This window comes from Tursiops truncatus, chromosome 16, assembly GCF_011762595.2.
Source record: "Tursiops truncatus isolate mTurTru1 chromosome 16, mTurTru1.mat.Y, whole genome shotgun sequence".
Lineage (NCBI taxonomy): Eukaryota > Metazoa > Chordata > Mammalia > Artiodactyla > Delphinidae > Tursiops > Tursiops truncatus.
The window spans coordinates 58,684,774-58,710,633 of NC_047049.1; the positions used below are offsets into that span (position 1 = coordinate 58,684,774).

A 25,860-nucleotide genomic window follows, 5' to 3' on the forward strand; every position below is an offset into this window, starting at 1 on the left:
GATTTGTAAAATTCTTATTTCTTAGATTTTTTTTAAAACAAGAGATTCCAAACTTCCTGAATTTGAAGTACTCTGCAAAACTTGCCAGTTCTTTATAAAGTCAGAATTATTTATGTTAGAGCATAATTGCTTATCTCTAGAACCTACTATTAAGTACAAAAAGAAACACAAACATGTTCCTTGATGAGTCAGAAGCTAGCTAACTTTCCCTTAATCTGATGTTTGGATGAAGGATTTGCCCTTCCAAGTCTGGCTGAAAGATATGTGTCCGTGCTCTCTCTGCAGTTGTTTACTTAAAATGCATTTACTACTGGCCTTATGTGAATACCTTTTGGATCATGTCTTCTTCAATATTTTTGTTTTTTTCTTCTGCTCTATGAACGTCTGCCAGTAGTCCTGTGCCTAGTGATCTTCATTGGTACCATAGTATATGTTGCATCCAGTACTTTTTGGTGGTTTGTACACAATGTTTATGATAATCCGTTTCTTTTGGTCCTGTAAAATATACTGTTTTTTTTTTTTCTGTGTTACTTGACACTAAGTCCCTAAAGTAATTACAGTCTCAAAATCTTGCATGCAAATTATTAATGAAGAATTTGTGTTAGTTTGTCTTTCTGCTTACTTTGAACCGCAATGCATTTCAACTCTGACTTAGCAAATAGAAGAGATTTGTGGGGGACTTCCCTGGTGGCGCAGTGGTTAAGAGTCTGCCTGCCAATGCAGGGGACACCGGTTCGGGCCCTGGTCCGGGAGGATCCCACATGCCGCGGAGCATCTGGGCCCGTGCACCACAACTATTGAAGCCCGCGTGCCTAGAGCCCATGCTCTGCAGCAGGAGAGGCCACCGCAGTGAGAGGCCCGTACACCGCAATGGAGAGTGGCCCCTGCTCACCGTGCAACTAGAGAAAGCCCTTGCGCAGCAGCGAAGACCTAGCACAGCCAAAAATAAATAAATGAAAACATAAATTTATAAAAAAAAAAGAGAAATTTGTGTGCTAATTACCCTGTCCCTTCTAAAATACCAAATTTATTCCCACCTAGTATTACTGAAAGATTTTTCCTGACCTAAACTGTTGTCATGCCTATAGCCCAGAGCTCTGATTTATTATTCATATTGAGTCTGCTCCTTACACCCTGGCCCCCAGGGTATGACTTGACTTTGGTATTGGTTTATTTATTTATCTCTGTCCAGAGGAGGAAATCCGTCCTCTGTACTTAGTATGCCACAAAGATTTTGTTCTCCTTCCAGGGATTGTACTAGAGGCTTTACAGTGCCAGGATGTAGGACAGAGTGTTTTTTGTTATAGGCAAAGAAGAATGCTGCATTGATTGATTAAATCCAACAAACCTTCTCAATTAGTGATTTTCTTTAAAGGATGTCAGTATAAGGAATAAAAGCCAGGGAATGGTGGTGGTGATGGAGGTAGGTAGGTAGGAAATAGGTTTTTGTATATAGGGGTCCTGGAATGTAAGTCTGTACCTGTAGAACAGTAAGACTGTTGTGAAGGGGCAGGAAAGTCTGTGTTCTGCTGATAGCTCACTTGTTAATTGAGGGGAAATTTGAGAGTTCAGGGAACAAATCTCTCGATATTTTTTTATTGTGTACCATGTAGCTATTCCTTTACTGGGGACTGAAGCATAAACATATCGAGTAAAGTGGTATAAGGAATTAGTCTGGTCATTTTTTTGTAGACTGTAGGAATGGAAGGTTCTTCATTGTCCTATAGTCATGGCCACTATCAGAGGAGTAAACCCATTATCCTAGACTGGCTATTTATTTAAGCCAGGAAATTAGATTTCTAGTATGTTACCTGGAAATTTTAGCTAGTAATAAATAGCCCTCACATAAGGAAGGTATGTCCTTATGTCTAATGCACCTATCCATTTGAATTGAACTTCCTTCCTGTTATGCTTATCTATGTGATATGAACATATTTGTGTGGTCTTTTGGTTAACCTTTCTTTTTTTTTTTTTTTTTGTGGTACGCGGGCCTCTCACTGTTGTGGCCTCTCCCGTTGAGGAGCACAGGCTCTGGAGACGCAGACTCAGCGGCCATGGCTCATGGGCCCAACCGCTCCGCGGCATGTGGGATCTTCCCAGACCGGGGCACGAACCCGTGTCCCCTGCATCGGCAGGCGGACTCTCAACCACTGCGCCACCAGGGAAGCCCTGGTTAACCTTTCTTAAAGTTGTATTAGGCTGTACCTAAATATTCTTCTTTTTTTAAAATTAATTTATTTTATTTTTGGCTGCCATGAGTCTTTGCTGCTGTGTGCGGGCTTTCTCTAGTTGCAGCAAGTTGGGGCTACTCTTCGTTGCGGTGCGCGGGCTTCTCATTGTGGTGGCTTCTTTTGCTGCAGAGCACGGGCTCTAGGCGTGCAGGCTTCAGTAGTTATGGCTCGCGGGCTCTAGAGTGCAGACTCAGTAGTTGTGGCACCCAGGCTTAGTTGCTCTGCATCAGGTGGAATCTTCCTGGACCAGGGCTTGAACCCTTGTCCCCTGCATTGGCAGGCAGATTCTTAACCACTGCGCCACCAGGGAAGCCCTGTACCTAAATATTCTTGACTAATTTAGTCATTGACATAACTTGGATAGTATAAAACTCAGGCTCTTATCCTTTTAAAAATTCTGGAGTTCAGAATTTTACATGGTATTTCAAATAGAGGGGTATGACTATAAGGAAAAATATAGCAGATCATCATGATTCTTTCCAGAGTTTATGGCAGAACCTGAAACTTATACAATCTCAAAATCTTTGTTCATGTCCAGACGGGTCCCCCTTTTTATTTCCCCTGTGGGGTAAGTGGCTTTGATATTGATTCTTAAAATTTGATTTGAATACTGTTGGTCATCTTTAAGGTCCTACATTTCTGATCTTGGCAAAAATTCCAGAATGACTGTTACATTTTTATAAATCTCAATATTAGTTTATGATTTCCCACTAAAAGCAATACTATTCCCTGGTGAATTTGGCCTGTCTCTGTCTGTCCACTGTCTTGAGGTCTTGTTGTTTCTATCTGTGTCTCTGCCTTTGTGTATGTGGGTGTCATTTTTGCATAGGTAGCAGGAATGCGTGTGAAAGGTAAGTTTATGATGGTCTTTTGCTTCACCACTGTAAGTCCAAGGTATTGGGTTATAAATTGAATACAAATAAAGCCCTAAACTCATGGGGAGATATGGTATTGGTAACTGAATTTGATTTAAACGGACTGATATAGGATATGTGGGTAATTTTCTAATAAGGAAGTCTAGAAGGTAGCTATTTTAAGACATAAGGTTAAAGAATCTCAAGAGAAAAACTGGCCAGCTGTTCTCTGCTTTCTCTTCCTGGAGCAAGAATTTCTGTTAAACTGACTGCATACCTTTTTCTGAGTGTGGTAGTGGTATTATGGTTAAGTGTTTTTTTCAGTTTTATTGCGGTATAATTCACAAATAAAAATTATGAGATTTAAGGCACACAACTTGATGTTTTGATATATACGTATATTGTGAAATGATCACTACAACAAGCTAATTAACATAGCCATCACTTTACATAGGTACCTTTCCTTTCGTTTTTACTGCGTAAATGTCACTTCAGAATTGTCACTGAATTGTCACTAAAGTTGTTATATTTAACAACTTTAATTTGAAGAACACATATTTGGTCAGCTCATAGACTACAAACCTTGGGAGTTGCAGCTCACACTTGTCAGGGGAGATGTAATCACTGATTCTGTTATATCACAAAAAAATCACTGAACACTAGAGAAAGGGTTTATTATATGGTTATGTTTTAAACAAAAGGGTTCTTATTTTTTAGAGGCATATCCTGACATATTTACAGATGAATAATGTCTGGCATTTGTTTCAAAATGATCTGGGAGGAGGGTGGGTGGTATATATGAAATGAGATTGGCCACAGGTTAGTAATGGTTGAGGTTGGATGATAGGTACATGGGAATTTATTGTGCTATTTTGTCTACCCTTGTATGTTTAAACTTTTTTTTTTTTTTTTTTTGCGGTACGCGGGCCTCTCACTGCTGTGGCCTCTCCCGTTGCGGAGCACAGGCTCCGGATGTGCAGGCTCAGCGGCCATGGCTCACGGGCCCAGCCGCTCCGCGGCATGTGGGATCCTCCTGGACCGGGGCACAAACCCGCGTCCCCTGCATCGGCAGGCGGACTCTCAACCACTGCGCCACCAGGGAAGCCCTGTTTGAACTTTTTGGCAATAAAATGTTAAAAATCCAGTGTTACTGGTTTGGATGCCAAAATGGTAAACATTTCAATATTCTTTCCCCTCTTGAAAGAAAACGTTCAACATTCTTTTGAACATACAAATCTAGGGTGAAAGTTCTATTTTCCAGCGGTCAGTGACTCTCAAGGAGTAGCTCCTTTATTTTCCTTTCAAAGGGTTGTGTTTACAAACAGACTCGATTGGCCACATCTAGGTTTATGGTTTATTTAGGTCTATGATTTACAGGAGGTGTGGAAAAAAAGGGATAGTTATGAAAGCCAAAATGATAGATTTGGGAAGCTTAGATCAAGAAGAGAAACTCTAAGAATTGAGTTAGTAGTAGTGTATAACATGTGTCACGCCTTTGTAGAAGGTGTTGCTGGACACCTCTCAGGGATGAGCTGAACTGCTGACTGGGGCACTTTTCAAAGACCTTGGGCCCATAAAGCATCAAATTTAGTGACAGCCCTTTTTCTTGACCTGTATCTTCTCTACTCATGACTTCTTTTTGATGCAAAGATAGGAAATTCTGAGAGAGAAATAGACAGCTGTTCCCTCCTTAAAGACAAAGTCTGTGTTTTAGGGGGAAAAAAAGGAAAAACTTAAGCAACAGCTGCATTTGTAGATGACAAAGCACAAAGACTTTCTGTCTTTATGGCACTTTTATCTTATTTACATGGTTTTTACTAATCCAAATAATTATATGCTCCTGTGGGTAGAATTGTTTGCTACTTGATCCAAGAGAGATGGATGGGGAAGCACCTGCTTTTAGTCATTAGTCTTGTTGCTTTTGCACTGCATCCAAGAAAATAGTTAACAAACAAAAAGTAATTTGCCTTTTCCTGAGAGTGAAAAGGAAGACCTCTTTGGTTTCACTCTGTGAAGAACGGCAGAGAGAAACCTCAAAGGTGGGTTTTTTCTTTATTGAAGTGAAACCATCAGGGACCCCACAGGGGAAAATGATTCCTGGGTTTTGGTTCTTCCTGCCCTTTCTCCCTCTCTGCCATAGAACTCAGCAATTGGAAGAATACCAGTTTTTGTTCCTTATTGGTGCTACCACCTGTTCTTATTGCTGAACTAAATGTTCTTGGCTTTCTTTGGTGTGAACAGGATCTCCCTCTGGGAAAGGTGGGAGGAGGGTGAAAAAGGGAACAGGAGGCGGCCCATTCCTGCCTTGTGCTCATGTGAGAGGGACACACAGGGGTTAGTGTGCTGCCCTAACAGAGGGGCTTTGTGCTACAGCTTCTTCCAGAGCTGCAGCTCACAGATGCATGCTGGGCAGGCTCAGGCTGCGTCATCCCTGATACACTTGCTTCTTCCTAACAGTGGCAGAGCAATACCGGTAACAATAATTAAAATATTGAATAAGAAAATAAAGAAGATGCAGGCAGAGGCTATTCTGAATACATTCAGATACTCAGTGTGTGTGGAGAAAGCTGTTCGTAATTAAGAGGTTAAAAAAAGAGTAGCATGGAGATGATGCCACTGAACACAAGAGCCAGATCTGTTGTTGCATATCCACTATGGGCGCAGTCAGAGCGCTGACTTTAAGTCTTTCTTTTTCTGTGCTAAAACCCTTGTTATCTAGGTCATGGGAAATCTGCCTCTCTTGAATACAAGCAGCAGAATAGAGAAGAATTTCTTCCTTTGTACCTAGACCTTAGAGACTGGGTAGGTAGCTCAAGGTAGAAGCCTTTCTGACTCTCAAGGCCCTTCTTCATACATCAGTAGCAGGCAGTAACCTAAAATGAATCCCAAATAGAATGATTATAATAACAGTTAACACTTAGATAGCACTTTGATACGGTCAGACTTTAGTCTAAGATATAAGTAGAAAGATAGATAACTTATTTAATCCTCAAATAATCCTAGGAGGTAAATACTATTATTAATTCTCTTTTAGAAGAGGAAACTGAAGCATAGAGAAGTTAGGTAACTTGTCCAAGGTCATATAGATGGTAAGTAACAGGGCTGGGATTTTGAACCCAAATACTATGGTTCCAGAGTCCATACTCTTAACTATTACTCTATGCCATCTCTCAGTGGATCTCTGTCCTTTCTCAAACAGGGTCATCTGAACCACAGAACACAGAAAGTATTTTGAGTGACTATTTTCTTAATTCTCTCTAGGATGGTAACATAACTAGTACTATGCATAGGAGAGAAGTTAATTCATTAGGAACTGTTGCTTTAGAGTATTAATGCTTGAGGAAACCCAGTTGAGAGAGACTAAAGGGGCTGCAGTTTGCATTTGTTGTGTTTGTACAGAACTATCCTGAAACTAATTTTCCATTGGTTTGTCTTGGAACCGGTTTGAGACTCTGAACAAAGGACCAAACCTCATCCATCCCTTGCTCTAGAGGTAGAGCCTTTGTCAGCATTAATGTCTTACCATTAACAGTTGAGAAGAGTGGCAGGTTAGGATATGATAGTGGTCACTAAGTTTTGCAAAGCTGAGGTGACTTCCCTTCAGCATATCATTAAGTGTTCAGATTACCTTATGTAGAAGCAGCCACTACTTCTTTTCCTACCTTCCTTTTCCTTTTTTCTTCACATTTCCCCAAGTTTCAAAATCCCATTGGTCACTTGGCAGATATCCAGTTGCCCTCTAGGAGTGTTTAACTGTGGACCCAGACCTTTACTTTTGGTCTAGTTTAAGGAGTCACTGATAGACATTCTTCCACTTCCAGCAACAAATTATGGAAGGTCTTGCTCTGTCTTTACCTGATCTTATAATAGACTTGTTAAAACTTTCTAGGTCACTCCAAAATAAAGTAATTATAATAGATTTCCCCCCAGCCCCATGCTTATTAAGTAATACTAAATATGTTTTTCTGGTGCTGCCTCCTCCACATCATATGGAATTGTTTGTAGGGAAATAATAGCAGAGTTCATAGTAAATTGTTCTCAAGTTGCTATAGAGATAGATGTTCAGTGTGTATGAGGTGGAATGATGCTAGTAAGAGAACAGAGGTCTCTTGAAATTAGCAGAACAAGGTTTAGTCCCATTTTGCTTGAACCAGTTGTGTTACCTTAAGAAAAATTTTCACCTTTTCTAGGTGATTCTTTATGTGCTTATAAAAGAGAAGGGAGGGCTTCCCTGGTGGCGCAGTGGTTGAGAGTCCACCTGCCGATGCAGGCGACACGGGTTCGTGCCCCGGTCCGGGAAGATCCCACATGCCGCGGAGCGGCTGGGCCCGTGAGCCGTGGCGGCTGAAACTGCACGTCCGGAGCCTGTGCTCTGCAACGGGAGAGGCCACAACAGTGAGAGGCCCGCATACCGCAAAAAAAAAAAAAAAAAAAGAGAGAGAGAAGGGAGTTAATATTTTCCCTTAATAAGATCTAACCATATAAAATCATTCATTCAAAACTAGTTGTTGATGGCCTACATGCCATTACTATTATAGATGCTGGGAGTGTAGCAAGGAATTAAAGGGCAAAAATTTCTGTCTTCATATTCTAGAGAGTACAGTTAGACAATAAATAAGTAATATACATGGTATGACTGCTGGTAAAAGTGCCAAAGGGAAAAATAAAACAAGTAAGGGTGGGAAGTTTAGAAAGAGTGGGTGGAGCTTGCAATTTTAAATAAAATGATCCAGAAATACTATATTGAGAAGGTAATATTTGGGTAAAAATCTGAAGGGAATGAGTGACTGAGCTACTGCAAGTAAAATGTCAAGTAAAATGAGGACCAATAATTAGCCATTCTAGGTTGGTGGGACCTCCTATTCTTAGCTCACATAGGTAGGTTTATAAAAGTGATCTAATTTCTGGTCTCGTTAGTAAGTCTGAAAGTAACCCTGGAATTTTTTTATATGAATAAATTACTAATGAGGATTTCAAGCTGGTGACATTCTTTGGCATGTTGACATGTAACTAATTGTTGGGTGAGTTGTTTATCTGGTGGTTTAGTGTGGATCTGGGCTATGTGATGTCAAGGAGCACATTCTAAAATCTCTGTGCAGAGGATCCAATACCACTTGAGAAGGACACCTCAAAGCAGGTGCCACTTGTTGCCACTCTTTGTTTCCATTCTCTGGATATCATATTCATCATTGTTTCAGATATAGGTAAAGATGGAGAAGGTAGATACATTTAGTTACACCAAAATAAAAAACTGCTGCACTTGAAAGATACCAGAAGACTAGAAGAAGGTATTTTCTGCAAGTAATACTCATAGAAGACCCAGAAAAACTAAATGTAGTTAGAAAGACTAAAATTAACCAGTCTGACTGTATTAATTGCTGATAAGGATATGGGGAAATTTATTTATATTCATGCACTGGTAGAAGTTTAAGCTGGCATAGCCTCTTTACAATAGCAAAAAATTGGAGACTGTTAAAATATCTGTCAATAAAGAAATGGATAAATAGATGTGATATAGTAACATGATATAATACTATACAAATGGATAAATAGATGTGATGTAGTAACATGATATAATACTATACAGCAGGGGAAAAGGATGAAATATATGGCTAACCTCAAAAAGAATGCTGAATTTTTTAAAAAAGTAAAATTCAGTGTGATACTTTTTACATGAAAGACACATACACACAAGCATACTATGTATTATTGAGGGTTATATACATACACACACACATATATACACACATACAAATATATGTAAAAGTATTATAAACAGAAGATTGTGCAACAAACTCATAGTGAGTGGCTGGTCTTAAAGGGGACTTTAGCTTTATCTGTAGATTGGAAGTAAACATGATAGAATGTTTATTTCTTAGTGTTAGACACGTAGGTATTTGTTATATTATTCTTTTTACTTTTGGGTAATTTTATAGTAGCTAAACAATTTAAAAGAAGGGGCCAAGTTTCATACGATGAGCCCCCAGAGAATAATTTACCAATTCAGTGACATATAATTTATCTTTATTTATTGTAGACCATCTACCTCTTTCTATATCAGAAGAAATCAGAGGTAACTGCATTGCATTAATTCATGACAACGGTCTCTCCTAATGAGTCCTTGATGGTGTCACACTCAGATGGAAGAGCAAGGATCCTTATTAGCACATATCATGCCCTTTATTATGAGTCTCGTTTTTTTTTACTTTTTTGTAACTAACTGCAAGCATATCAACACATTCAAAGTACATTTGGCTCCATAGCTGTAAGCATGGAGATCCTAGGATGACAGACTGGGATGCCTCGAAGCTCAGTAACAGCATTGTGCTTTTCCCCTTGTCTAACCTCTTCCCTACAGGGAATCTTTAACCAGTTTCAGTGCAGTACTGAAAAAGTGCTTCCATCTGACACTCTCCGCAGTGCTCTGGCAAAGACTTTTCAGGATGAACAGCGTTTCCAGCTGGGAATTATGGACGATGCTGCGGAGTGCTTTGTAAGTGCTGGCCTCTGGCCCTCTTTGATATGGGGTGAGACTGTGGATGGTCTCCATCAGGGACTGGCTACTTTACTGTGCTCCTGGTCTCTACAGTTATAACTAGGAATTTCCCTAGTTTCTATAAGTTGTTTCTGCTAATAAAGTATGAATTGCCTAGTGGGTTTATTCTTTTTCCTTCAGGCTTAGGGTAGTTTTGTGCTTGCCATTGCACAGAACAGTAGCTCTCACCTTCAGAGGAGACAAGGCCCATTCAAATACAAATTTCTGGGCTCAACTCCCTTGAGTTTCTATTTCAGTATGTCTGGAATGGGTCCCAAGAATATCTCTTAACAAGTTCCTAGGTGATGCTAACACTGATGCTGCTGGTCTGGGGACCACAGTTTGAGAGCTCCTGCATAGTAAAGATAATTAAACAGAGAATAGCTGAGTCCTTAGCACAAGTGTGATGTGCTATGTAGATGGCTACTTTGCTCCCAGTGACTTTTAGTAGAGGACGCTCACTCTTCTCAACTCTGGGTTCTATTCATCAACCTTCAAAAGACTCTATGCAACCATTAAACAATCTGAGTGATATACATCCTATTATAGGGTAAAATATAGGCCAAAATCAGGGGTGCCCCTGAGAAACTGGATCACTGATTTATTGCTGGTAGGAATGAACAATGGTATAGCCACTCTGGAAAACACTTTGGCAGTTTCTTAAAAAACTAAACTTGCAAACTACCATATGATTCAGCAGTTAGATTCCTGTACGTGAATCCCAGAGAGATGAAAACATATGTTCATACAAAAACCTGTACATGAATGTTCAGAGAAGCTTTATTTGTGATAGCCCCAAAGTAAAAAAGCCCAGATGCTTTTAATGGGTAGATGGTGAAACAAACTGGGGTACTTCTATATCAGGGAATACTGTGCAGCAATAAAAAGGAATGAACTGTTGATTTATGTAACAAGTTGAATGATCTAAAGGGAGTAATGATGAGTGAAAAACGCAGTATCACTAGGTTATATACTATATGATCTCATTTATTTAACATTCTTGAAATAATAAAATTATAGAGATGGGACAACATGTTAGTGGTTGCTAAGGGTTAGGTTTGGAATTGAGTGGGTAAAGTGTTAAAGGAATAGCAGAAGGGAGCTTTGTGGTGATGAAAGAGTTTTATATCTTAATTGTGGGAGTGTTTACATGACTATACATGTGATAAAATTGCATGGAGCTACACATACACACGAATGAATGTATGTAAAACTGGTGAAATCTGAATAAACTGTGGATTTTATTGATGTCCATTTGCTGGTTTGGATATTGTATTATAGTTAAGTAACATGTCACCTGTGGAGGAAACTGGGTGAAGGGTACATGGACCTCCTGTATAATTTTTTTGAAACTTTCTGTGAATTTATAATTATTTCAAATTAAAAATTAAAAAAAAAAATCAGAGGTATTCCTCCCTTCAAGGAGGATTGCTGTTTCTCTGAGTAAACTGCCAACAAATTTGTACTTTTGTTTGTTAAATATTGTCTACGTACTGCTTTTTGTCCTTCCCTATTAGGAAAACCTCCTGATGAGGATTCACTTCCACATTGCTGATGAAACCAAAGAGGACATATGCACTGCCCAACACTGCATCTCCCACCAGAAATTTGCAATGACGTTGTTTGAGCAGGTGAACCTTATTTCTATTCCCATCACTTCTTAGACCTTTTCTTCAAGAACACTTTATCCTAGGATGTAGGATGTCAAATGGGTGCCAAAACAGTTAATGACTGTGGCTGCTGGTTTTGCTTTTTTCTCCCTGGGCTTAGTGTGTATGTACTAGCTGTGGCGCCACTTCTGATCCGCTGCCTTTCATCCAGATGGTGCATTATATCTCCACTACTTCCCTTTGGTGAGTCTTATAGGGTTCTCTGTTTGTATACTTAGGCAGTCCTTCAGTTGACTGGGTTTTAACTGAAGGTACCCAAATAGCTTGTATCCTTATTGCTGAGTATTTGCTGTATTGTAGGAACTCAGAACAGTAATTTAAAAATAACCTTGTTTTCCTTCTTTCCTCTCCCATCTGTCCCCTTTTCTTAGTCTCAGGTTCTGGCCAGCAGAGTGGGAGGAGGAATGGGGATTCTATGAGCTTTGGATTTAGGGACAGGCAGGCACACTTACTCTGTGGGATACTGAGGCTGGTCAGGATGAGGGGCTTTGGCATAGTGGGCAGAGGAAGAAAGTCAAACATGTGAGTTAGGAATTTGCATGAATGATTTAGCTATAACCCTGTACAACTCCCAACATCATCCCCCTTCAATTCCCCATCTCGAAGCAATCAGGCTATTTGTATGCTGGAAAGACGAGAAAAACCCTCACCAAGCATGTTTGGTGAGCTGCTGCAGAATGCCAGCACCATGGGGGATCTGCGGAACTGCCCGGTGAGTTAAGTGAGGGGTGGGGTTCAGAGTGGGGAGGGAAACACTGAGATTAGTGGAATTGAGGCAGAGTCGGTGGGCAACATTTCTCACTAGCATTATATATGTATTTCAGAGCAACTGTGGAGAGAGGATTCGGATTCGCCGTGTGTTGATGAACGCTCCACAGATTATCACAATTGGGCTGGTATGGGACTCGGACCACTCAGACTTGGCAGAGGATGTCATTCACAGCCTGGGCACCTGCCTTAAGCTGGGTGACGTGAGTGTTAGTTACCTTTATCTCTTACTTGGAGTTCTTCTAACTTACTATTGCTCAAGGGCAGTGAACTCTGAACACAAAGGTATATCCTAAATGACAAATATTAAAGGGTTTTGAAAAAATATATTGTGTGTATCTGTACACTCAAAAACAAGGCTTTTGGGAAGATATGGGATGATCTTGGCCTTGAAAGACAGAATGGGCAGAGCTTAGCTACTGTTAAAAATCAAGTAATTCATAGAGTTATCATATGCTCTACTTATCATTAGTTAATACCAGTGTAGAATAGGGAAGTGTATTCAACCATAGGAGGTAGTAAGGTCAAAGAAGCGAGCAGTCCTGACTAGTTCTGCTATGGGAGAAGAAGGTAGAAGTTGATGACATGAGTCCTAGAATATTAAATTCATGGTAGGAACCAACATCTGCTGAGAAGGTAATGAAGTGGCTTGGAAGAGAATTCTAGTGGAAACAGACTTCAGACACGGGCTGTTTACCTTATCAGCGGCGTACCCTAGTATAGGTACAGCCAGAGTTTTCCTTCAGTCAGAAAGTCTGTGTTTTTCTTTCTGCTGGTTTCCCTCTGGGATGGTCCTGTGACTAAGGAGATCCCTTGTTGTTTTTTAATGTCATTAAGCCATGGTTGAGAATACTGGGATCTTACTTTAGGTCTCCTTGCCAAGGAGTCTCTGACATAGTAGGCTATGCACAATAAAAGATCATTTTTCTAAATTTCTATAGCCTACATATTCTGTTCTATTCTAGCTTTATTTTTATGATTGATTTTTCAACCAAACAGATTCCTCAAGGCAAGAGTCCTTGCCTTCAAATATTTTGTATGTCTCTTAACACCTAGGACAGTGCTAGATATCTAGGAATTGAAATGTTGGTAACCAGTATGGTGGGATTGCTCCCCCTAAGGGCTTTCTTACCTTCTACTTAGTGTCTCAACAGGAAATTTATATTTGTGGCACCAGCTGATAAATAACCTTTGAAACTTGAGAATGTTTTGTTTTTATGTTTTTTTAACATTCCTGGCTCATATTAGAATAGGCCCCAGCAAGAAAATATTATTAAAAGGTATGAAGAGGACTTCCCTGGTGGCACAGTGGTTAAGAATCCGCCTGCCAATGCAGGGGACACGGGTTCGGTCCCTGGTCCAGGAAGATCCCACATGCTGTGGAGTAACTAAGCCCGTGCGCCACAACTACTGAGCCTGCACTCTGGAGCCTGCATGCCACAACTACTGAAGCTCACGCGCCTAGAGCTCATGCTCCACAAGAGAAGCCACCGCAATGAGAAACCCACACACTGCAACGAAGAGTAGCCCCCGCTTGCTGCAATTTGAATGAATGAATGAATGAATGAATAAATAAATAAAATAAAAGTTATGAAGAAACATCACCACATTACCAGTTTGGCCACTATCTCTCTGACATTTCGCTAAAATTTTGCCTTTTTAGGTTCATTTCTGATGATTAATATGGATTAGCAAAAGGAGAAGCAAGTCAGTACCTTAATTAAGAAATGATGGAGTCTGCTGAGAGATGATGTGAGAGGGCTGAGTATGTGACTGTTCTTTCCTTTCTCCTCTTTCCCCACAGCTGTTTTTCAGAGTAACAGATGACCGGGCCAAGCAGTCTGAACTGTACTTAGTAGGAATGATCTGTTACTACGGCAAACATTATTCTACATTCTTTTTCCAAACAAAGATCCGCAAATGGATGTATTTTGATGATGCTCACGTCAAGGAGGTAGGAATATTCAAGTCCTTCTTGACGTGTTTGGTGAATGGAACAAAAAACTGTGGACAGTTACTTGTCTTCAGTGTTTCATTTTCATAATTTTAATGTCTGTCTGCCTATCTATTGAATTTATGAGAGTGTCAGTCTTGTCTTCCCCAACAGACCAAGTTCCTTGAGGACAGGATCAATTTATCTTCTGTTATTTTCTCGGAATCACCTCACCAGCATTCAGAACCATTCTGAATTTATAGTTGAAAGGGCTTTTCAAAAAATGTGTTAATTCGTTGATTTGAGCGAGAACAATCTAATGCCTCAAATTAGGTTATAAGCTTAGCACAGAGTTCAGAATTCCAAATCTTGTAATTAACAATGGGTCATACTTTGTCCCAGGGCTGCTGTAAATTATTCTCTGATTGTTATCTCCCTGAAGTACTCTATCACGGATTAACGTATTTTGGGGATAGTGTAGAGAAAATAAGGCTATAATGATATTTAAAGCTGGAAATTTGGTACTATCTAAACCACAGAGTGTGTGGCTGAAGTAGTTTAGGTGATCTGTGTGAGTTAGGAAGCCTTTTGTGATAAGATTAGCAGCTAGGAGACTGCTGACTATAATCTACACCAACCCATGGGCCTTATGTAGTGTCCTCTACAAATAGTAAAGTCTTTGTTAATTCCCTGATTCTCTTCTCCATCTCTTTTTTACTGTTGTAATCTTGGGCAACTTATGTAAATTCTTTGAGCTTTAGGTTTTTCATTTGAAAAATAATACCTGCCTTATAAAATATTAAATCGGATTTGTATGTAAAAAGTATATAAATGTTTCAGTTAAAATGATAATTCAGTTATAAATTTACTGAACGTCTATTATGAAATAAACACTGTGCCAGTGGTCTGACTCCAAGAACACACCATCTAAGAATGTGACTGGATCAAACTTAAAAGAGAGTGAGTTTGGGGATTTGATTGGATTGTTGTTTCCATGGCTCTTCTGCCACTTTTTTCCACTGCCATGGCAGCGCTGAATCCAGCACAAAGCTAAGGCTGAGAGGTTCAGCTGTATATTCTAAGCAGTTTGACATTTTATGTCCTGCCTTGTGTGAACTCTGAGACGGAATGTCACTTATTTTTAGGCAGTCTGTGAGAGGGTTTCTGTCTGCTCTTTAGCTTCGTGAAGGTGATTTTAATATTTAGGAGAGAATTATAGAAATGCAAATTTCAAGCAAGGGCTTTTATTTGATGTCTGTGAAAAGAAATTGATCACCAAGTCAACTGAAGTCCCCTCACATAGCATATTCAGCCTTGAGAACTTTTATTCATAATTGAATTGATGTTTCACAGGAATAAAAGTAATTTTATTCATCATTCCTATCTCTTATAGGGTTTTAGTGCTTTCTAAAAGGATTTCATTAAAAAAGACTTAACAAAAAATTCATTGGGGGCTTCCCTGGTGGCGCAGTGGTTGAGAGTCCGCCTGCCGATGCAGGCGACACGGGTTCGTGCCCCGGTCTGGGAAGATCCCACATGCTGCGGAGTGGCTAGGCCCGTGAGCCATGGCCGCTGAGCTTGCACGTCCGGAGCCTGTGCTCCACAACGGGAGAGGCCACAACAGTGAGAGGCCCGCGTACCGCAAAAAAAAAAAAAAAAAAAAATTAATTGGGACTTCCCTGAAGGTCCAGTGGTTAAGACTCCACACTTCCACTGCAGAGGATGTGGGTTTGATCCCTGGTTGGGGAACTAAGATCCTACATGCCACATGGCGCAGCCAAAAATTAAAAAAAAAAAAAAATTCATTAAGTTTAGGTCCAAGATCTCTTTTGTTGTTTCTTTACCCAGTTCTTGTCTTTTCATCTCTTTTATTTTCTTTAGAAAAATAGAGTAGAAACATATGTGTTGAATTATGGATATGAAGTATAATTTTCATGCTTTTTCTGGTTGTTTCTGGTTCAGATTGGGCCCAAATGGAAGGATGTGGTGACCAAATGCATCAAGGGACATTATCAGCCTTTGCTGCTGCTTTATGCAGACCCCCAGGGTACCCCAGTGTCCACCCAGGACCTGCCCCCCCAAGTTGAGTTCCAGTCGTACAGCGGGACATGCTACGATAGTGAAGATTCAGGTGAGCAGCCTAGCTCTTTACTTCTCCCTCCCCACTCCAATGTGATGACTGGACAGTAGGGTCTCACAGTCATGAGCCTAGCACTTAACCTAGCTTGGAGAAAGAGGATTCATCAGAAATAAGAAAGAAGTGCCAACTCATGCTGAAGCCCAAGTTGTGTCAGGCTTTGTTTCCTTCAGTGTTTAGGAATATATTGTCTAGATCACCTGGCCCCGTTTCAAAAATGAGAATGAAATTATGTTCATTTCTCAAAATGAGACGGAAATTATGTTCAAATTATGTTCAATTATGTTCATTTAGAAGGAACTTATGAGGTATTAAGTTTGTGAGGGAAACCTCACTATTTAACCTTCTAATATTGCTAAGATGACTCATTCTTACTAGCAATTTAACAGTGACTTGAGTTGTTAAGACCCAGAAAATGATATGAGTTAGTTACTACAAAGCTCGTCATTTTGTTTGGGATGAGAGATTTTTGTTTTAAAATGCCAAGTCTGGTAGCAATATTCCTTAGCTTATGAATCAGCTGTTCACTTCTAATTCAGTTATTTGGAACTTAAATCATGTTTTCCTGTAGAAACAGTTGCAGCTTTATTACTAAAGTCTCAGGCTATCCCTCAGAAACTCATCCTGTAATAGAAATACAACCCTAATGGTTTTGGCTTGATTCCTAAAAGGAGGAAAAAGTAATGTTCTTTTCCTCTTCTGGATCTAAGGCTGGCTGGCCCTGAGTATAATGAAAGAGAAGATACTTATCCTTGGAATCTTTTCCCCTCCCTTTTGTACCTCCCTCCTGTTTGGTATGTTCTTCCCACCCTTGTGCCCCACCCAGACCTGCTCTGCTGCTTCTCCCTTCAGTCAAACACCCATTTACACTGTTGTGCTTATCTCAGCTAGGTGTTCAGAGGAAAGTAGTCTAATTGAACTAATTCACACCAAAGTATAAATAACTGCCCCATAATGTCTCATAGATATTAAAAATGCTTTTAAATTTTTAAAAGTGACTTTTCTGGCAGTATAGGAGAAAAATTATGGGATAGGGAAACAAGGGATAGGGAAACAACAGGTTATGTGTGCCAGGTTGGCCTGGGACTTGCCATCTAAGTAGATCTTACTTTTCACAACTTTTTCCTTTCTTCTACTTTTCCCCCTGTAGGTTTTCTAAAAGCCCCACAGTTTTTCACAATGGCAGGCAAAGGGAGGGCTTCAGCAAGGTAGGGGCAGGAGTGGGAGGAATTGTGTGTCTGGGTTATCTGAAGTTGGGTGTTGGGAAGAACGGCTCTGGTATATCCTTCTCACCCTTCCATTTAGGAAGTTCTTACCTTGTGAACCTTTGTTGCCATCCAGCTCTTCGCCGCCTCTCTATCACTGTCCTCTCTTTCCTCACCTTTGCATGTCTCCTCCTTCCCTCAGGGAGGGAGCCCTCCATCTCAAGTGATACTCGAACAGATTCCTCAACGGAGAGCTATCCCTACAAACACTCCCACCATGAGTCTGTGGTCAGTCACTTCTCTTCTGATTCTCAGGGAACAGTCATCTATAATGTGGAGAACGATTCCACGTCTCAGAGCAGTCGGGACACAGGTAGGGACTTATACAGTGGACCCTGCTTGCCTGATTCAGTTCTGCATAGAGGGTCTCCCAAGAAAAAGAAACTGGGGCAAGTCAGAAATGTTTGTCATGCAAAGGGGGAAATGCACAGAACTTGGGTAATTGAGAAGGATGAAAGAAAGCAACTCACTTCTGAATGAATGATGATGTTCCCGTCAACAGCAGCCTATCAGTAAGGACAATTGTAATGTGATTATTTATTCTGAAATCTTTTTCTGAAGGCTTTTTTCCTGCTGTGCTCTTGATCCCTGTCATTATCATAGTGCCCCATTAAACCTTGTGGTCTTGCACCTCATTTCCTTCTCATGCCAGGCTTTGTTTCAAAGCCCTGAAGGGTTTTGAGAGAAGGGGCATATTTATGGATGGGGAAACCTGCTCATCACCTTGCTGGGCTTCCTGAAGGACAGAGAAATAAAAGGATGGAAAGCTAGCCTGTTTGTTATTGTGAGTTCCATGCAGAGAACATTCTTGAATTGTTCTGTTAATCTACAGAAGATTGTGCCTGTGTTAGTGGAAGAAATCATTACAGGGCACAAAAGTAAGAACAGTAAGTGACTGACTGCTGAGATGAAAAGTTCATCACCTAAGGCATAGGACAGTGCCCATACTCTTAGAGACTTGGGAATTAGTGATCCCATGGCTTCAGATTGGTGGTTTACATCCTGTGCATGCCCTTTAAAAAAAAAGAGAGAGAATTTCAAACATATTCAAAAGCATACAGAATAGTATACAGCCCCTTCATGTACCCATCACCTAGTTTCAATAATTATAACTCATGGTCAGTCTAGTTTTATCTGTACCTCTGCCCACTTCCCCTACTCATGGATTATTTTGAAGCAAATCCCAGACATTATATCACCTTTTCCATAAATATTTTAGTATATATCTCTAAAAGAATCATTTTTAAAATTAATAACTTCTTAACCAATGAGCATTCAAATATCCTATTATCTCATAAATGTCATATTTTTTAATGGTTGGTTTGTTTTTGACTCAGAATCCAAATGAGGTCTACACATTGCGATGGGTTAATAAGTCTTTTACATTTCCTTTAATCTGTAGGTTTTGCCTCTGTTTCTTCCTTTCTATTTATTGTTGAAGAACTAGGTAGTTTGTGCTGTAGTTTTCCCACATTTTAAGTTTTGCTGATTGTGTCTGTATGGTAAACTGTAGCGTGTTTCTCTCTCCTCTATATTTTTTATGAATTGGTAGTTGGATCTAGTGGTTTGGTTGGATTCATATTGGATTTCTTTTGATGACTATTGCATAGGTGACTACTGCAAAGTGTGATTTTTTTAGATTGTATTTCTGAAACTGTGAAACAGGGAGAAACCAAGTCACAGGATAAATAAGGAGAGTCAGGTTTATTTTAAGGGTTTGTGAATGGCTGGGGGTGGAGGAGCATGCCCATTGGATTTTACATTTGTGGATTTCGTTGTTCCAACTGATAAGTCTTTCTTATGGGCCCAGAGATAGCAAATGATTAGATAAAAGCAATAAGAGATTGCGTTGGTAATTGAAAATATGTAGCCATATCATTGCATATCATACCTGAATATGTACAAGGATTTTCATAACTAACATATGGAAGCAAATTTCTGTTAGCTCTCAGATGTTTGAGAACCCTAGGGGATTTCCTATAAGCCTATATTCCAATTTAATTCAGTTGCTTAATTCACCTTTGGCTTCCAGCAGCTTAGATGATTATATCCTTTAGAATCTGACCTTTGCTGTTGTCAGATCACACTTATACATTCACATACTGTGGGCGTGAAGTATGGCAAGTTACATAAAAGAGCCCAGATCTCCTGGGTTTCCCAGTGATTAGTATTGAGGAGCTATGAAGTGTAATCTCTGGGCGAAGTCAAGTTTGGTAAAGCATGGGTTATGGCTGGGAATGAGAATTATTCAAAGTTCAGATGTCCTTTGGAATGATTCACATTTAAGGAATGTTTAGAACTGGGTCTTAAAGCCATATACGATCAGAGCTCTTGTGGGCAAAGGCTGGGGCACCTAGGATAATACCAGATGTAATAAAAATTAAACTTCACTCGGTATGTGTTGCTACCATGATATTCTTATATAATCTTTAAAACTTTTGCCTTTTAAAAACTACCAAGTAATGTGTCCTTCTGGGTCACTGGGAAGGATTATGAGTGGGATCGAGATTGGTAATTGCTCAGGAGACATTGTAAATTTGGAAGTTCCCACTAAATACTTGAGCTTTTTGCCTTTATCTATTGAGAGATTCCTGCTACACTTAAATCACATAGTCTTGGCCTCTACAGCTTCCGATCCACTAAGTTTGTGGGACTGCCATGAATCCCAAAGGGAGAGTAGGTTCTCTAAAGGATGGAGGTCAGTCTCAGATACCAGCTTACCCCCATTTCCTTGTTTTTTTCAGGACACCTGACTGATAGTGAATGTAATCAGAAACTCCCATCCAAGAAAGGGTCACTGATAGAGCGCAAGAGGAGCTCTGGCCGGGTCAGGAGGAAAGGCGATGAGCTTCAGGCCTCAGGGTACCACAGTGAAGGCAAGCCCCCCTGCATAGTTTCTCTTTCTTTACTCACTCTGTCACACTCACACTCCAACTGTGGCTTCTCCTGTCTGCTCAAAGGCCTTTCATTCTTTTTTGACTCTGGGGTCTGGGTGCCCGTGATGACTTTAAACATTTACAGTTGTTTCATCCTTTGTGTTTTTAGGAGAAACACTGAAAGAGAAGCAGGCTCCTAGGAATGCCTCCAAATCATCCAGCAGCACCAACAGGCTAAGGGATTTTAAAGAGACAGTCAGCAATATTATCCATAACAGACCATCCCTGGTTTCTCAGACCAACCTAGGATCTCCCTGTGGGGGGAGGGGAGGAGACCAGACTGACAAAAAACCTCCTCGGAACCTGCCTTTACACTCTCGTGACTGGGAAGTAGAGAGTACCAGCAGTGAGTCAAAATCCAGTTCTTCTAGCAAGTATCGTCCAACATGGAGACCCAAACGGGAGTCTCTCAATATTGACAGTATCTTTAGTAAGGAAAAAAGGAAGCACGCTGGCTATACGCAGCTTAGCCCCTTTTCTGAGGATTCAGGTAAGGAGATAATTAGGGAAGAATTGAGCTTTTGAATAAAGTTGATTTTTGTATTTTAAAAAAAACCTGGGTTTTCTGGTAGACTTGGCGAGGTGCATTTTTACCTTGAAGGGTAAAAATTTTACGCTCATGGGTCGCCTTTTGGGGATATGAGTTCAGTGAATGAGTAGCTAGAGGGAAGGGTTAGTTATATCTTGATTTGAGGCAGATGCTAAATCTACCTCCTTTTCCATACTTGTTCTTTCATTGAGATAGCTAAAGAATTTACACCAGACGAATTAAGCAAGCCACCTGCTTACGACATTAAGACTGGCGGACCAAGACCCCAGTACAAGATCTGGGGCCCATTACGGCCAGGCTGTCACCTTTTAGAGCAGCACCCTCGCCTAATCCAGCGAATGGAATCTGGCTATGAGAGCAGTGAGAGGAACAGCAGCAGCCCTGTCAGCCTGGATGCAGCCCTGCCTGAGAGCTCGAATGTCTGCAGGTATTGTTTGACCTTTGAATAGCTACATTGTCCCTTGCAGAAATGTGAGCCAGCAAGAGGCTTTTAAACTCAGACAAGTGAAGAGATGGACTTTATTACCATCTTGTGGGCAAGCAAAATGTGCTCGATCAACTTTCTATGGCAACAGTACCCTCTGCTGGGAGAAGCAGCAAAGACATTTGAGAAAGGAGAGGCAACTTTTAAAGTATTATATATAAAATAATTGTTTAGTAAATAACTTTTTTTTTTTTTTTTTTTTTTTTTTGCGGTACGCGGGCCTGTCACTGTTGTGGCCTCTCCCGTTGCGGAGCACAGGCTCCGGACGCGCAGGCTCAGCGGCCATGGCTCACGGGCCCAGCCACTCCGCGGCATGTGGGATCTTCCCGGACCGGGGCACGAACCCGCGTCCCCTGCATTGGCAGGCGGACTCCCAACCACTGCGCCACCAGGGAAGCCCAGTAAATAACTTTTATTGAAAGAATGAGTTAGTGAACCAAAACTTACATAGTTATACAATCAGAGAGAAAACCCAATTTTTATTTATTCTTGCCTTTTATATTAGGCTTTTTTATTTAAGATCACTGGGGATTCTGTGTCTTACGAAGCCAGTGATATTCATAATTCCATAAGATAATGATGACAGTTTAATAGTGGTCATTGCACCCTGTCCATAGGGCCTATTTGCTTTATAACTTTCAGATCTCCATATATTGTTTTTACTGAGTTGCCTCAGAGACAAGTTTCCTAACAGTATATAGCTTTGAAAGGAGTGATATCTTCTGTAAGAGTGATAACTGTATCCTCATACTTTCCCACTGCTCTTCCCTGACATCAGACCCTGTTTAGTTTTACACATGAGAAGATGCTACAAAAGTATAAGAAAGAGGAAGCCAATCCATATGAGAGCATTTGTTTATTAATTCATTAAATAAGTTTTGTGCCAGACACTGCTAGATGTACAAAATGTGAATGAGGTGAGATAAGATGGGGGAACAAGTGGGTATTTCAATTTTCAGATGTAGTTTTGCAGGTATTTTAATTATATTAGTTCGATGTTTGGGGTTTTTGTTGTAGTTTTGGAGGGAATTTAGTCCTAGGAATGTTGCTAGTTATCAGCCTTCTGATGCTTTCACTAGACTGGTTTCTGTTTTGAAGGGATACAAGTGCTAAGAGATCAGCTGGGTTGGCCCCTTCCTGGCGTCACATCCCAAAGTCTCACAGTAGTAGCATCCTGGAGGCAGACTCCACAGTATCCAGGAGTGGCTGGACAAAGAATCAGCCCCTCTCAGGTAAGCGCAAGGACGTTGGATTTGGAGAACTGGATTTTACTGCCAGTTCTATTTGGGAAACAGCCTAACCTGAGCACATTTGAAATTAGAGGACAATTGTACTTTGTTCCATCAGAATGTAAATGTGAAGACGTTTGATCTGCTCCATCTCTGGATTTATCTTTTTTGTTGTTGTTGTTCTCTATCATGGCTTGCCTGCTTGCTCCTTTCCACCTTGGAGAGAGCCCTGGAGGGAGCAAGAAGGAACAGAAATATGGTGAACAGTATCAGTAGCACCTGCTTTCTTCAGAAGAATAACTCCTAGGGCTTTCCTTGGTATAGAGGCATTCTTGTGGGAACGGATTTTTTATTGTTTAGTATTATGAATTGAGATAACAAAGGGGACATGTAGGCTATGGGCAAAACTGGGAAATAAGCAGGTCAGAACTCCCCTTGCCCCTGCCTCTATATCCTGTCTAGTATCCCTGCTTTGTTTTTCCTTCTTGAATGTGCCTGTCCCTCCTTCTCAAAACAAGCTTTAAAGGAATGATCTAACTCTTTTACACTAGATGTATGTGACTGAGAATAGTTTAAAGTATGCTTTCTCTAAGAGAAACTAGCATTTTAACAAGTCAAAGCCTGAAGATAAAGGGATATTGGAATTTCAGGTATGAGACACCAAGCATAGACATTTGAGGTAGTCATAGGTTTTATATCCTTTTTACATTCTTCTCACAGCACACATATATACTTACAGTGCGTATTCAAATAAGTAAAATAAATCCTTTACTTACTCACAGCTGAAAATTGAGGTGGTAACTATGTAGTCTCCCGAACATGGAGACTTTTTGTGATGCTTGAAGGAAGGTGGTGAGTATTCAGTATTGTTTAGTTGGCTGAGGAGTTCTGGGGTCCATTCGTCTAACTTAGAAATCAACCTTCTCTGAAAGATGTGTTTCATCCCTTTTTTTTCTGGTATGTTAGATCAGTTGGGAGTAGGGTGTGTGGGCAGAAACCTAACTATGGTCTGGTTTAATGAGCTTCTGAATATAGATATGTGGCCAGCTCACTAGGGAGACGAGGACAGAATATTATGTGCCAACCTGTAGAGATGACACCAGGAACATTACTAGTCTGACCACCAGTTCTCTTAATGGCCACTGAAAGTTCTTAAAGGTGGCTGGAAGGGTGATATGCAGCAGAAATAAAAAGGCATGAACACTTTTAGGTGTGAGTGCCATAGATTGCTAACATCTGGCAGAGCAGAACAATGCCTGTAGAAGCAGATATCTCTGAAATCCTGGGCTAGAGTAGGTTATAGTGAGAAATCCATGGAAGAGATTCATTCTTCCTAATGAAATTATAGGTTTGGTTTATTTCCCACATTTTAATTTATCTCATATTGACTAACATTGCTTTGAGAAACTTGTGCTCTTCCATGAGCCTGTTCCCCCTTCTCTTTCCTTCGACAGCCAATAGTTTTTCAGCACACTAAAGACTGAGTCTCATGATTTCACTGATAGCCCTAATTCTAGATTAGCTGGATAGAATTCACCAACTGGATTCCTCAACTGGTAAAAGATATTTGGCAAGGAGTTAGAATAAATTCCTCACACACCATACACCCCACCATCCTCTTTGTATAGTTAACCCTATTTTTTTAATCTGGTGACACTGACCACCCTTTTAAAAAATTACAGAAGTAAATGTTAGCCCAACAATTCAGTAACTTGCCCATTGCCTCTTCAAACTGAAGGAACCACTGTTATCATTATGGCATGTATCTTCCTACATCTCTTTCTGTGCTTTCTATTCTATGTACAAGTACATAGATAAGTTTTTTTATTTATACATCTTTATTGGGGTATAATTGCTTCACAATGCTGTGTTAGTTTCTGTTGTACAACAAAGTGAATCAGCCATATGCATACATATATTCCCATATCCCCTCCCTTTTGAGCCTCCCTCCCACCCTCCCTATCCCACCCTTCTAGATGGTCACAAAGCACCGAGCTGATCTCCCTGTGCTATGCGGCTGCTTCCCACTAGCTATCTATTTTACATTTGGTAGTGTATATATGTCCATGCCACTCTCTCACTTTGTCCCAGCTTACCCTTCCCCCTCCCTATATCCTCAAGTCCATTCTGTAGTAGGTCTGCATCTTTATTCCTGTCCTGCTACTAGGTTCATCAGTACCATTTTTTTAGATTCCATATACATGCGTTCGCATATGGTATTTGTTTTTCTCTTTCTGACTTACTTCACTCTGTATGACAAACTCTAGGTCCATCCACCTCGCTACAAATAATTCAATTTCGTTTCTTTCTATGGCAGAGTAATATTCCATTGTATATATGTGTCACATCTTCTTTATCCATTCATCTGTCAATGGACATTTAGGTTGCTTCCATATCCTGACTGTAGTAAATAGTGCTGCAGTGAACTTTGTGGTACATGTCTCTTTTTGAATTATGGTTTTCTCAGGGTATATGCCCAGTAGTGGGATTGCTGGGTCATATGATAGTTCTATTTTTAGTTTTTTTAAGGAACCTCCATACTGTTCTCCATAGTGGCTGTATCAATTTGCATTTCCACCAACAGTGCAGGAGGGTTCCCTTTTCACCACACCCTCCTCTCCAGCTTTATTGTTTCTCTCTCTCTCTCTCTCTCTCTCTTTCTATATATATATATATATATATATATATTATTTTTTTTTTGCGGTATGCAGGCCTCTCACTGTTGTGGCCTCTCCCGTTGCGGAGCACAGGCTCTGGACGCGCAGGCTCAGCGGCCATGGCTCACGGGCCCAGCCGCTCTGCGGCATGTGGGATCTTCCCAGACCGGGGCACGAACCCATGTCCCCTGCTTCGGCAGGCGGACTCTCAACCACTGCGCCACCAGGGAAGCCCTCTATATTTTTTGATAATGGCCATTCTGACTGGTATGAGGTGATATCTCATTGTAGTTTTGATTTGCATTTCTCTAATAATTAGTGATGTTGAGCATCTTTTCATGTGCCTCTCAGCCATCTGTATGTCTCCTTTGGTGAAATGTCTGTTTAGGTCTTCTGCGCATTTTTAATTGGGTTGTTTGTTTTTTTGATATTGAGCTCCATGAGCTGTTTGTATATTTTGGAGATTAATCCTTTGTCAGTTGCTTTGTTTGCAAATATTTTCTCCCATTCTGAGGGTTGACTTTTCATCTTGTTTATGGTTTCCTTTGCTGTGCAAAAGCTTTTAAGTTTCATTAGGTCCCATTTGTTTATTTTTGTTTTTAGTTTCATTA

At 40.5% G+C, this 25,860-nt stretch overlaps 1 protein-coding gene across 14 annotated transcripts in view; it reads left to right on the forward strand.

Moving 5' to 3' along the window:
- Positions 1-25,860, forward strand: part of USP54 (ubiquitin specific peptidase 54) — a 131,311-nt gene that overhangs the window by 76,030 nt on the left and 29,421 nt on the right. For 8 of the 14 annotated variants that reach the window (XR_012326592.1, XR_004522539.2, XM_033842043.2 and 5 more), the window contains 12 exons: positions 9,444-9,578; positions 11,138-11,251; positions 11,391-11,473; positions 11,897-12,002; positions 12,115-12,267; positions 13,863-14,012; positions 15,954-16,122; positions 17,536-17,706; positions 20,138-20,269; positions 20,439-20,819; positions 21,075-21,306; positions 22,462-22,595. Coding sequence is in view for 12 of the 14 variants with exons in the window: in XM_033842043.2 (XP_033697934.1) it covers positions 9,444-9,578; positions 11,138-11,251; positions 11,391-11,473; positions 11,897-12,002; positions 12,115-12,267; positions 13,863-14,012; positions 15,954-16,122; positions 17,536-17,706; positions 20,138-20,269; positions 20,439-20,819; positions 21,075-21,306; positions 22,462-22,595 (1,960 nt within the window). In the remaining 2 variants the exon portion in view is untranslated. The remainder of the gene's footprint in view (positions 1-9,443; positions 9,579-11,137; positions 11,252-11,390; positions 11,474-11,896; positions 12,003-12,114; positions 12,268-13,862; positions 14,013-15,953; positions 16,123-17,535; positions 17,707-20,137; positions 20,270-20,438; positions 20,820-21,074; positions 21,307-22,461; positions 22,596-25,860) is intronic. The other 6 variants (XM_073793444.1, XM_073793445.1, XM_019936062.3 and 3 more) reach the window with 3 other exon arrangements.